The sequence below is a fragment of the Camellia sinensis genome, chromosome 9 (genome assembly GCF_055761805.1).
Source record: "Camellia sinensis isolate YWXY chromosome 9, ASM5576180v1, whole genome shotgun sequence".
NCBI lineage: Eukaryota > Viridiplantae > Streptophyta > Magnoliopsida > Ericales > Theaceae > Camellia > Camellia sinensis.
Genome location: NC_138969.1, coordinates 135,272,090 through 135,285,745, shown reverse-complemented (window position 1 = coordinate 135,285,745; position 13,656 = coordinate 135,272,090). Strand labels below are relative to the sequence as shown.

The 13,656-nt window shown below is 33.7% G+C and overlaps 1 protein-coding gene across 1 annotated transcript; it reads right to left on the bottom strand.

The window, feature by feature from the left end:
* Positions 1-5,800: 5,800 nt before the first annotated feature.
* LOC145798770 (senescence-specific cysteine protease SAG12-like) lies at positions 5,801-7,528 on the bottom strand. The gene is made up of 2 exons (XM_082887701.1): positions 6,994-7,528; positions 5,801-6,633 (listed from the first exon to the last, which is right to left on the bottom strand). Exons 1-2 carry the CDS (start codon positions 7,436-7,438, stop codon positions 6,047-6,049), a joined length of 1,032 nt encoding a protein of 343 aa, XP_082743827.1. The 5' UTR covers positions 7,439-7,528; the 3' UTR covers positions 5,801-6,046.
* Positions 7,529-13,656: the final 6,128 nt, after the last annotated feature.

Genomic DNA, 13,656 nt, shown 5'->3' with positions numbered 1-13,656 from the left:
GTTTCCCACCCTTTCTCATTTATGATCCTCACATCACTTTGGCGCTCAATCTCTATTTTCTCTCAAAAACCCTTTCCTTACTTTTTCTTCTCAACACATATCTCTCAGTTCTTTAATATCTCTTATTTTTAACCCTTGCCAGGTGTGGTTGATGGATAAGCTAAAAGTTGTGAACCCTTGCCCTGAGTACTCGGCTAGATCCTACGTCTTTCATTTGCGACTAGTGAGTTTTCCTATAAAGGGGTTGTGGTGCAACTGGATGTGCAGCAGATTTGCAACTAACATCAGTTCAAAAATCCCTTGGCTTAACTTGATCGAGATGAGTTACAGCATGTCTCACCGGCTAGGTATACAATTGATTGGTCTCACACATTGTGTTTTCTACTTCCCGTTCTAGTTCAGATGACAGTTCAGGCGTGATCAGACTCGTCCAAAAGAGGGGGTCGAATATCCAGCTCCATTTCTCATTCATGTTTCATACTTGGCTCGATACCTTACTTGTTGGTGGATGAGAAAGCTTTTGGCCGCTGCTATTAGCTTCAGTCGTGCCCATTCTAGTGAGTGCTTGGCTTGGCTTGAGGGTGAGGCACGGGTTAGGACGTCCTTGGTAGCAGAAACTTCTGAGAGTATGGGAAAGAGGCAAAGGACCATCACCTGATTTCTTTGTTCCCCTAGTTTATTGATCAAAAGCCCCAAAAGTTAAACTTAATTCCTTTGTTTTCTTTAAAAATGTTCTTTTGGTTGCAAAATGGTAAAATTTTCAAAACCGATAGAATCGAAGTCCGTTTTTATTCAAATTTAAAACATAGCTCTTTCAGAACCTTACAAACATATTCCAAGTTTACACTTTCACAATTTGGGCATCAACTCTTTATTTTCGCAAAATTTCTCTTTTAAGAAAATAAATCACAAATTTTCTAAAAATTCTAATTAAATTATAAACAACTCTAAGCTCCATATAATCAAGCAAAAGTACATAAAGAAGTGTAGGAAAAATCCCTACCTCGAGCTAAGAAGCTTTCAAATTTTTCAGCAATAGAAATTAATTTTTTTTTTTGGAGCCAAATGACGCCTTTTCTACCCTCTACGTTTTGATCCAAAGCACTAGGGGTCAAAAATGACTTACACTAGATCAAACCCATGAAAAACCAACATTGGAACCCTTTCTCTTTTCTTTCTCACGGCAAGAACTCCAAGAACTCTCAAAAGTTGAATAAAAAATCATTTTGGTTACTTTTATAGATATTTCCTTAACAAATACCTAACTATATATGTATGTATATAAATTTAAAAATACATTTTAACATCTTTAATGACAAAAGTGAATATAATATTTTCTCACCACAAAATGTATTTCGTTTAATGGTACACACCATAAATATTCACAACTCTTTTATGGTAATTAAATAATAATAATAAAACCATAACAATATTACATGGTTACTAACGGGCCACAATTCAATCAATTGGGTCCAAATGAATGGAGTTTAATAATTTAAAATAAATCCCCAACTGAGATTAAAGTATAAATTCAATTTGATTCAACTCGTTACACCTCATAAGTAAATTTAATTCAAAATAATCACAATTCTTAATCCTCATAATCAAATTAGCTTAATTAATTCCAATTCGGACCCAATTAATCAAATCTTAATTTTACTAAACTGAATTGAATATTTAATTGAACTCCCATATGGTTCCATACTTAAAACTAAATAGATTCAACTCACCAATTATACCTTCTTAAGCCATTTAGGCCTTTAAATTGCTAACTCCAAAATAAATCCTTAATAGAATCATATACAAATCAGGCTCCATAATTCTCACAAATCCCAAATTAAATTAGAATAATGGACAATTAAAATTCAAAGCTTCTTGATTAATTAAATGCCAATTATGATACGTGGTGGGGTCGTCACACCAGTGGACACCCAAAAATATTTTCCCACATTTGTCCGGTGATAAGCTCAAGATAGGACAATTGAGCACCTTGACTCATCGTGCGGGCACCAACACACAATCCTTTCCAAAATCAACTCCCTACTCGGACTCACAAGCTATTTACCATCCCTTTAAACAACATTTCCAAGAATTCCAAGGATTTATACATTCAGAAGAACAAAGAGAAATTTCACCATTCAAGTTATTGGAGCAAATGAGGAAAAACAATTCTCATAATTCAAAACAAAATCTCAAGAGCTTCCAATTTCTTAAGTCTCAAATCAAAATACATCTCAAATCTCATAATTCATTCCTCAATTTAAAGAATTGAAATCAACTCCATTTAATTTCATCCTTTCTCAATTTCAAAAATTAGGGTTTTTGTAAAATTTAGGGCTTTTGCCCCTCCATCATGTTAAATGTTATTTCTCAATTAAAATTTCCACAATCCATAAACATTAATAGAAAATTTTGAAAAAACGTAGGACAAATTCCATCTTTGAAGTTAAAACCCACTTTGTAAACTCAACCATTAATCATACTACCAATGTCACAATAATACCACATAAACTTCCTCAAAATAAAAAGATACAGCATTAAAAGTAATCATAGCTCAAGATAAAAGCAAAGAAGCCAGCCCCAAGAAGAAACCTTTGAGAAAAAAAAATCTAATCGGTGGAAACACTCCATCTTCACTCAAACTTCGATTATTGCAAAGAATGGAGGTGTAGATCTTAGTAGAATGAGAGATTTCTAGAGTGAGAGTCGTAGGGTTTTTGGAGCCACAGAGAGAGAGAGAGAGAGAGAGAGAGAGAGAGAGAGAGAAAGAGAGAAAAGAATGACGAAAAGAAAAAATGGTGAAAAAGATCTAGAAAGCAACTTTTAAGCTGTTGAAATTGCGTGGACTACTCGAGCGATGAGCTTAAACTCTTAGTATTTCCACTTGCAAAACAAGATTTTGGAAACCCCTTCATTTTAGCTTGAGTGGTAACTTGATCACTCGAGCGGTCCTCCTTTCCACTTGTCTTGCAAAACCAACTACTGGAAGTCACACGACTTCGCTCAAGCAGTCACCTAGAACGAATTGTCACATAAATTTTGAATATGGAGTTGTGTCATATGTCATACGTATATGGAGGTTGGTTTTTATTTCAGAAAATGAGGAATATTGAATGTTGTATTTCGTATTGAAGAAGAATGTTGACAATTGTGAAAAAAAATGTACAATGAGGTTATATAATTGCATTTGTATTTCATTCATCTGCATAGCTTTTGAATATTTATTATTAAGGCGATTTTGTGGAAACTGAGTTATTGTTTTGAGAAAACAATTGAGATCTTGAAATGTTTCGGGATAAATATGTTTGGTAAGTCCAAATCGAGGTGTATTTTGGTATTGATTAAATTAGTCAGAGTGTCTATGGTGAAAGATCGAAAATACGTTCGGAACAGGTACCTTGTGTCTTCCAATTATAAACCAGTAACGTTGCGATTGATAGTGCTTGATATGCCTACTTGCAGACACCAACCTAGGGATTACATGAATCGTATTTACTACCTCGTATTTGTATTTCAAATTCATTGAGATAATGTGTTTTCGAAAAGAGCATTGCATGTGATTTCAAAATGATACAACTTACGATTTTGGAGCATCACATGGCATTGCATCCATATTTAAGACTACTTAAAACATATATACTTTGTTAAGATCTTTCTATTGGGCTTAATGCTCACCCTTAATTCAAAAAGGACGTGATGTCAGGGTGGTTGGTGAACATAACATATGGATCGCTAGACCACTTTAGACCGACCAAACATTGTAGTTGAGCAAGCATTTAGCTTAGTTGAATAGAAAAGGTTAGCATGGTTTGATAGAATAATTCCAATCGTGCCAAAGTATATGGAATTAAGGGTCAATTGAGAGCGTAATTTGTGCCGTGCAAATGGGTCGAGCTAAGTTTCGATGGATCCTGGCTTTGGGCCATGCAATGAGCTGAGCTAAGTTTACATCGGCCTTGTGTTTGCGCCGTGCAATGGGTTGAGCTAAGTTTACATGGACCATGGGTTTGGGTTGAACCAAATTGACTGTGTCTTGCTTTCCATGTCAGTGTAAGCTGAAATGGCTTTGGGACTATTCTATCTTTAGAAGATCGGACAACAATTAATAGGTTATGACAAGGCGGAGTTGGCCTATGACCGAGCCGAACTACCGAGCTAAGTCTTGTGATTAAGTTTAGCACAACGTAACATGTTGCTTAGTAGTCTTAAAGGCAAGCAAGGTTCATTCAGCACAATAACTCAGTCCTTGACTAACCAGAATGGCATTCTTAGCCTGATTACCAGACTAAGAGTTATGGTTTCACCTGATTTTGGTGATAAAGGTATTAAAGGATAGATCTTATCCTTTAAGAGGATGATTATTAGTGGGATTCTACAAAAAATGAATTAAAGTCCTACTAGGAGTCAACTACGTGGAATATATAAAAGCTTAGGAGTCAACCTAAAAGAGGTAATGCATCTTTCCTTCCAGAATTTACAGAGCTTTCCCTAAATTTATCTTAAGTGTTGACTTAAGCATTGGAGAGGTTTTCTGGCACACACTTGCTGCATAGCTCATCAGAGTTATTTTATATGAAAAATGACATCGTTCGCAGAGATTCAAGCTTGATCACAAGGAGTACACGTGCAGTGAATATTTCGTGCCCCACAGAGGTTCAAATTCAAATTTTTAGACAATGCAATTTATCACACTTACAAGAGTGATCGATTGCTCAACTAAGATCAATTAGAGCATTCTGCTTAAAATTACCCAAGATAAATATGAAGAGTGATCTACCACATTCGATTGCAATGTTCTGCCGAATCCAACCAGAAATAAAGTGAAGAGCGATCTATCGCTCCCAAATGCGATCGATCACCAACCTAAAAAACTACACAACAAGGCTGGAACACATCCTCAGCATTGCTAAAGTTTTCAAAGATAAGAAGGAGAAAAGAATCAAGCAATTCCCAACAAGAATATGCAAATCATAAATTAAATTATTCTATATATGTATATAAAGAAGTAAAAGGGTTCTTGACCCGAGCCATCACATTGCGAGTGCACGCCTATGGGAAAGGGGCAGTTGAAACTTGGAGGCTATGACCTTATTAACCTGTCACATTGGTCATGTATTCAGAGAGGCAAAAATCTACTATTAAGGACGGTGACTACATGCCTCTACCAATAAGATTTATGTTCATTTATATTATTTATTGTTTACAATTTTTGCAGATTCTTATCTGTTTCATAAATTTAATTTGTGATTTAATTAAATAATTAGTTATCCTATCAAGTTTTCAACAATTAATTGTTGTTGGATTTGAGCTTGTTGACATTCTAGTTATTGTTAGACTAGTGACCTATTTCATATAATATTTCTTATATTTGTAATTACTCTTCTATCAATTCGCACACGAAAAAAAGAAGTGTTGATAATATAATATAAATAATAAAGTTGTCACTCTCTCTAATAGTTTAGAATTTTAGATGAGGTGGTGGTCAACACATTTCAATATGGTATTAGAGAATGAAAATGTTTGTATGTGTTTGGCCAACTATGAAGAAAAGGTTGACCACATGTGATGGAGTGTCTTTGGGATGGGTAAATTACTAATAGGTCCTACTTTTGGAACTTATTACCTATTAAGTCCTACTGATACCAGTCTCTCTTCTTTTTATGAATAAATTTATATTAATAAATTTATCTGTCAGGACCTGTAGGTAAATAAATCTACTTAATAGGACTAATTGGTAAGTGTCCCTATAATATAAATAATAATGTTATCCTATCTCTAACAATTTAGGTTTTCAGATGAGTTGTTGGTTAGTAATCTAATTTTAAGAAACATAATATAACATAAAATATTAAGCAATTACATTTCTAGGGTACAAAGAACCTTAGGGTCTTCAAACATTTGAAAAGATTAATACAAACACAAGTAGAAAAAAAAATAAAAATAAATAAATAAATACACCCTCATGGAGAAAACCATTATTAGCTAGTCGGTTTGTGCATGAGGTTTGCACATAAAAGCTTAATGCAACATAAGTATCCTCATTATTTCACACAATTGGATAAGAAGCTTGCATGGCAATGCCACACAAGCCTTCATTTGCAGCAACATCTCTTTCGATCTTCATATATCCATTCTCACCCCATCTAGAGCCCCATGAATTCTTAACCAACCAATACTTTGTCCCATCACTAGTAGCTCCATATCCAACGATAGTGACAGTATGGTCAAGATTGGTGCCACAGTTTCCAGTGAAGACGCCACTCGAGTAAAACTTGAAGTCAGATCCACTACCTTCAATGGCAACAGAAATCGGTTGGTTGGCCACTGCTTGCAGAAGAGCCTGCTCATTATTGGATGACACATCTTCATATCCAGTTATCATGGCTGTAGAGGTTGTTGCTAGAGTACTATCACAAGTGCCATCTTGTCCAACATAAGGGTAATTATCTTCTGTTGCGAGGCCATTGTTTTGTTTGATGAATTGAAAGGCAGTATCCATAGAGCCGCCTCCACAACCATTGTTATCAACATTACAATCAACGAGTTCTTGCTCAGACAGTGATATTAGGTTACCATTTTTAAGTTGATTAATACCTTCCATAGCAGCCACTGCTGAAAATGCCCAACAACATCCTATATACATGATAAGCACCACACACACACACACAAGTTATAAATACAAAAGTAGTTACAATCAAGTGGGTTATGATTATTTTACAAAAGGACATGATGTATTAATAGGTTCATGTTACGTATTGATTCAGAGCCAATTCATGACCCGATTATATTCAACATAGGTGCTTTGACTGTTACAAAGCTCTCTTCCTTTTTTATTTTATTGGCAGCTTATCATTTTAAAATATTCACGATCACATGACTCGATTCTTTATATATAGCAATCGACACTCCTGATACCACTACACCGTAATCATATATAACACTATTTCAAATTCTTATATATATATATATATATATATATATTGTAATGCTTACCACATTGGCCTTGGTGCTTAACAGGAGTAACTGCGCCTTTCTCACGCCAATCAATAGTAGTTGGCACATCCGTAACATTTGCATACCTAAAAGATATTGGTTTTGAGGTAGACATCACTTTGGTTGGTTGCTTCTTATAACCAGTATGAGAAGCACGAAACTCCTCATCTGTTAGGTCTGCAAATTGATTTACACAAAGCTTGTATGCTCGGTTTGCACCTTCATTAAAGGCGTTTATATATTGAACATTGTCCTTGAATACTTGAAACCGTGTATTCTTCTCTTCAACGTCCTTGTAAACGCGTACATGACGTGCCATCCATTGCTCATGCATTTCTAGCATTGTTTGTTCATTGAGAAGGCGGGAGGAAGCTTGAGAGGACAAAACTCCCAAGACAAAGAGAAATGCTAAGAAAATGCATTGAAAATGGTTAGTAGAAGCCATGGAGTGAGTGAATGTATTTATGGGCACGCTTACTAAACTTTTGCAGGGCTTGGGTTTTACAGGCAAAGATTTCCACGAGATCAAATACCATACAACTTACCCATAATACTCTAGTTTACGCATAGAATAATGCTTGGGACCCCCTTCTGAGGGTCACCCCCTCACCCCCCTTTGTCACGTGGCGGGTGGTGATTGGAGGAGTAGGAAAAAAAAAGAAAAAGAAAAAGAAAATATAACTAATGAGAGAGAGAGGGTCAAAGGGGTGGGAGAAAAGGAGGATGAATCATTGTTGTTACGCTTAACCAATTAAATAATGAACACGTCATCATTTTCAAAGTAGATGTTGTCTTTTCTCCCAGTGCATTACTCCTCCATCAGTTTTCACGTGGATTGCTTTTTTGTTAAAGTAAACAAACGGTCAAAATATGCACTACTCCTCCATCAGTTTTCACGTGGATTGCTTTTTTGTTAAAGTAAACAAACGGTCAAAATATGCACTACTCCTCCATCAGTTTTCACGTGGATTGCTTTTTTGTTAGAGTAAACAAATGGTCGAAATTTCTATTTAGGGTTGATTCGGAAAGGGATTTTTTTGTTTAGTGATATTTTATTATTAAAATATGAGGTTAAAATATAAATTAATATTTTATTTTTTTGCAAAAAAATTTTTAAAAATTAGAGAGAATAGAAAGAAATTTTTAACTTTTTATACAAGTTTTTAACTTTTTAGTTTTTAAATTTTTTGATTAAAATATTAACTTTCCAAACAACTCCTTAACCATTAATGAAATCGTGAAAATCTTAACTTAATTATTTGAAACAATAAAAGTAGATTTAAAATATGGTGAATAGTATTTAAATTTGCAAAACTATATAGAAATTGATCAAACATAGTGTCTCGCTGATCTTGAACAAACATCGAAGCCAAATTAGAGAATTGCCTAACTGCTCTGTTTAGTTGAATTTTCATAATATAGTTTTGAAAAATTTTCAAAAATTCATTCGTTGACACACACACACACAAAAGTACTGATTATTTTCATATAATTTTCTCTCTTTTGGATTGAAAATAAAATTTTAAAAAATTCTTTTTAGATGTTTATCTTTATCAAATTGATTTCAATTTTTTAAAATAAATTTCAAAAACTCAACCCCAACTGTCACGGAAGGCTAAACTGTCTGTTGTGTGATGTGTCAAAAGGTTCTAGAGAGCTGCCTGCTTGGGTTGATGAGTTGTGTTGGAACAAATTGATTTTTATTTTAGTTTTTTAGGAGATACCATACAATGAGTACTTCTATTTCAAATGGGACAAGAGTGCGAGACTTGAAACCTATATCGATTCTTTGATAATGGGATTTTAAACCAATCAACTAACAAAAAATCTTACGGTTGGAACATGTGAACAACCTTTCTTAGGTAGTTGATAAGAAATGATTCACTTAAAGTGTATTGCAATTTTTATTATTCAAAAAAATCGTTAAAAGAAAAAAAAAAAATATATATATATATATATATATATATTTGGTGACATTTCAAAAAGTTACTCGACTCGCATAATCAACGGAAGACCTAATGGGTGGCTGGCCCCCGCAAGGTTTCAAAAACTTGCACTAATCACCCAAAGCACACTCCAATTTCACCATAATTTATTTGAAGAAAAGTTAGTGGAAAACCTCTTTTTAACAACTTGTTTTGTTATATCAATCTTGTGCAAATACTTTCGATCCCATACGTTCTATATATTTGGAATTGTAATGCAAGACAATTTTTTTTTTTTTTTTTCGAATTACATATTTTTCTATGATATTTTTGCCTTTATTTTCAAGTAAGTGTGAAAATTATAAATATAAGGATAAAAAGCACTAAACTCCTCTATGGTTTTAGGCTTTTGCGGATGACCCCATTGATGTTTGAATATATGCAGACATTTTTGTGGTTTTAGACTAGTTTGCAACTGTTACTTTTTCCATCCAAACAAACGCTAATGGGTTACATGCGCTTCATGTGCAAGTATTACTCTATCTGACAATTTTCTCTCAAAAAATAGTTTCTGCAACCAACCAAAATACCTTTACCCTTCTCTATATAAAACAATGCCATTAAACGGGTGTTAACACATCCTAGAAAACCCAAATTGATTATTTTATTTATTTATTTTAATATCTTATTTATTTAAATTTTTTATTTAATGAAATATTAATTTGTTTAATTAGTCTTCCACTCTATTTTCTTCTGCTATATTGTGCTATAAATTTTCTTCTGCTATATTGTGCTAAATGACTGTCTTTTTAATGTTTTCTTTTTCTATTTTTTTTGTTTAAATCATAAAATTACATTAATCTAATTTTTAATTTCTAACCCTCTTTTTTATTTAATAATATTTTAAAATAAACATATATATATAACAAATTAAATCATAAAAATTTATTGCTATAAAATTACCTTATTTAATAATATTTTAAATTAAACATACATATATTTATATGTATAACAAATTAAATTATAAATTAATATAACTACATTAATTTATTATCATAAATTACCTTAATTAAGTTTAAATTTTTAACTTAATTTCTCATTTAATAACATTTTAGATTATATGAACAAATATGTATATATATATATAATTAAATCATGCATTAATCTAAGCACCTATATTACCATAAAATCAAATCATAAAATTTAAAATTAAAACTTAAAAAAGAGGCAACCAGTAGTAGATATTGCAATGTTCCTAATAAATTCCACAATAGAGTAGAAACAAAATTAAAGAAATCAACAAAAAAACTAAAATTAAAATATAAGAAAAAAGATAGGTGTTTGTATATATAATTTAAAATGTTATTAAATAAGAAATGAAATTAAAAAATAATAATTAATTAAGGTAATTTTATGATAATAAATTAAGGCAGTTAGATTAATTTTTAATTTATATATGCATATGTTTAATTTAAGAGTTAATTACCTAAAAGTCATGTTTACAAATGTTATGGTAACTCGAGTCGTATATAAGATTTTTTGAACCAATAAGTCCTATTTAGTAAAACAGAGAATATTATCAATTTTTTTTTTTCAATTTTTAAAACTAAGAATATTATCAATTTTTCATAGTAATGTTCCAGATAATTATTTCGTTACTAATGAAAAGAAACAGAGCATGAGATTGAACGTTTTTGTCCTTTTATTTATTGGTTTGATTTAACTATTCAATAAAAGTGAGAATATTATCAGTTTTTTCTGGTTTTAAAACTGAGAACATTATGTTTTTTCATTTTAAAAGTTTTTTTTTCTTTTCAGTTTTGCACATCAATATTTCATTATCATACTCATTTATAGACACAAAATTTTCAGTTTTACACAAAGAAATAATTCAATTTTTTCAGATATATATATATATATATATATATATATTTGCACATAATTTCTTTTTAGTTTTTTCAATTTGAAGGTTAATGTTCGAAAGTTTTGAAAATCAAAATAAACGTCATATTATCGTGTTCTTTTATAAATAATTGTAAATGATAAACAATCATTGTTTGAAGTGCAATTTCAGCTATTAAAAATTTAATGGGACTTAATAAAGTATAAGTTCATAAATTAGGACATGTGTGTAAATACCCCTTAATTTAAAATATTATTAAATAAGGTAATTTTATGGTAATAAATTAGTATGTTTAATTTAATTTATGATTTAATTTGTTATATATTTAAAATGTAATTAAATAAAAAGAAGTGGGTTAAAAATTAAAAAATAGATTAAAGTAATTTTATGATTTGATTGTATGGTAATAAGTGTGTTTAGATTAATTCATGGTTTAATTACACGTACATATATTTATATATTTGTATATATAATTTAAAATGCTATTAAATAAGAAATTAAGTTAAAAATTATTTAAGGTAATTTTATGATAATAGGTTAGGGTATTTAAGTTAATATATTATTTAATTTGTTAAATATGTGATTAACATAGAAAATTATATGTATTAGGAGAGAAAGAGAGAGGGGGGAGGGGAGAGAGGCATTTTATACAAGGAAAATTAGTCTTTTCAACATTTCTATTAATGGTATTATGGTTGTAACTCAGTCCAAAATTACAAGAAAGGTGTTTGTATATATTCAAACCTTTTTTTTTTTTTTTTGATTGGCAAAAAAGAAACTTTATTGATGGAGTAAACCAGTATAAGGTACAAGACAAAATACATTAATAAAGGAAAGAGAAGTTGTAGACACCCCATTTTTGACCGACCTTAAGACTCAGACGTCACCAGTTGAGCGTTAGGTGATATTGCATAATATGCTCGTTCAGAAGTTTCAGAGTCGCGGCCGTGAGCCCTGCCTCCGGACTTTCGAACCCTTTTCTGTGCCTTGTCTCGGTTTGCGAGCCAGACTCGGTTTTCTCTATTTCTTTTCCTGAGGGAAGAGAGAGGTCCCGTGGACCATCTCTCAATGTCCGTAGGCTACTTTTGGTGGCCGTAGGCCATTTTGCCCACTTCGGAGTCCGGTTCCCGGTTTTCGGAGCCGTCAGGCCGTGTGCCTCGGTTCGGGACCGCTTAACCATCTCCTATTACTCTGATTTTTGGCATACATCTTATTTCATCCCTTTTGAGGGACACTGGGGCCTAAGAAACCCATTTCGAGGTCGAATACCATTTTCGGTGCTTAACAGCCCATTTTCGGGACCCCGAACTGCGTGTTTTGGCCCCGGAACATCCTTTTTGCAACGGTTTTCTTTCATTTTTGGCAGGTACCTCTGTTTTATCACAGGGAAGGTCACTGAAGGGTGAGAGGCCAGCAATTGTTGCAACAACCAGTTATCTCTCTTCCGGAGCCTCCCGGCGCCCGTTTTTCGCACTTCCGGGCTAATGTTGAATACCTTGGAGCTAGTGTTGCCAACTTTGAACCACATATCTGTGATCTACACATCTGAGAGGCCCCTAAAAGTTCATGGCCGGCCATTAAGGTCACCTGACCCTTTTGACCCCTTTCTTCCGGGCTAATGTTGAACCCCTTGGACTTTTTTTCTTGAACTTTGAACCACATATCTGTGATCTACACATCTGAGAGGCCCCTAAAAGTTCATGGCCGGCCAGTAAGTCAACTTGACCCTTTTGACCCCCTCTTTCCGAACCATTGTTGAACCCCTTGGGCCCACTTTCTTGGAATTTCAACTACATGGTTGTGTTGTACACACATAGGGGCACCTCTCCAATATCTGGCCGCCCAGAAAAGCTCCTTGACCCTTTTGACCCCTAGCCGGCCGGCTAGGGGGTGTGGCCGGCCGGCCACCTCCAGCAAAAGTATGAGGCCGGCCTGCTTCCTTGCACTGTACCCTTTCCAGCTGTGGGGCAATATCCCCCAGATATTTTCTGTATCCGGGGGATATTTTGTGGGGGAGTTTTGCTCTCCATCTCCCCCACCTTTTACACCCCCTTTTGGCCCTTTTAACCAGCTGATGGCCTCCTCTACAAGGGTTAGAAAAATTATCCTTAAAAGCTCCATAGCCATCTCCATCTTCTTCTCTCTCAATTCTCCAAAAAACCCTAACCCCCTAACCATCTTTCCTTCTACACCACCAAGCTCTACCACCACCATCTCATTTACAGCAACAAGGGAGGATTCTTGAAGGCTAAAGAAGCTGCAAATCAACCCAAGAAGCAACAAAAGCTTGGATCTTCAAGGGTAAGTTACACTTTGATCCTTTTGACCCTTTTCCTTGATCTATTTCTAAGCCTCATTTCTTTTTGGTTTCAAGCTTCGGCCCTAACTGAAAAGGACCATATTTTGAGCTCATCTTCACTTCTCATTAAGGGCTCAACCATGTTTGAGCCCTCCATAATACACTTGCTTCATTGATCATCTTGTATGTCATGATTTTGCATGCTATCTTTGGACCATGACCAATCTGTTTTCGAGCATGTTATAAACTGATATTAGGGTTATTTTGAGCCCCTCTTCAACATTGGAGAAGGGCTCAACCTTGTTTGGTGTCTCCATGTGTCACTTGTAGTTTAATCCCTTATTTGGCCTCATTTTTGCATAAGTTGATAGCCCTCTTTGCTTCTGTTTTTGGACCTTGGTCCGAACTGAAAGTGGCCTTGTTTTGGCCTATAATTCATGTTTCATTCACACTTTTTTCCTGTTTGGTGATTATTTTGTATACTTCATGTTTTAGCATCTTTTGAGCCTTATTTTGCATCATATTTTTAGCACGTT

What these genes read in the sequence shown, in the direction of transcription:
- LOC145798770 (XM_082887701.1), bottom strand. Translation starts at nt 7,438, where the DNA reads ATGGCTTCTACTAACCATTTTCAATGCATTTTCTTAGCATTTCTCTTT. An exon ending in TAAGCACCAAGGCCAATGTG is followed by an intron (nt 6,634 to 6,993) that starts GTAAGCATTACA and finishes TCATGTATATAG; the next exon opens with GATGTTGTTGGGCATTTTCA.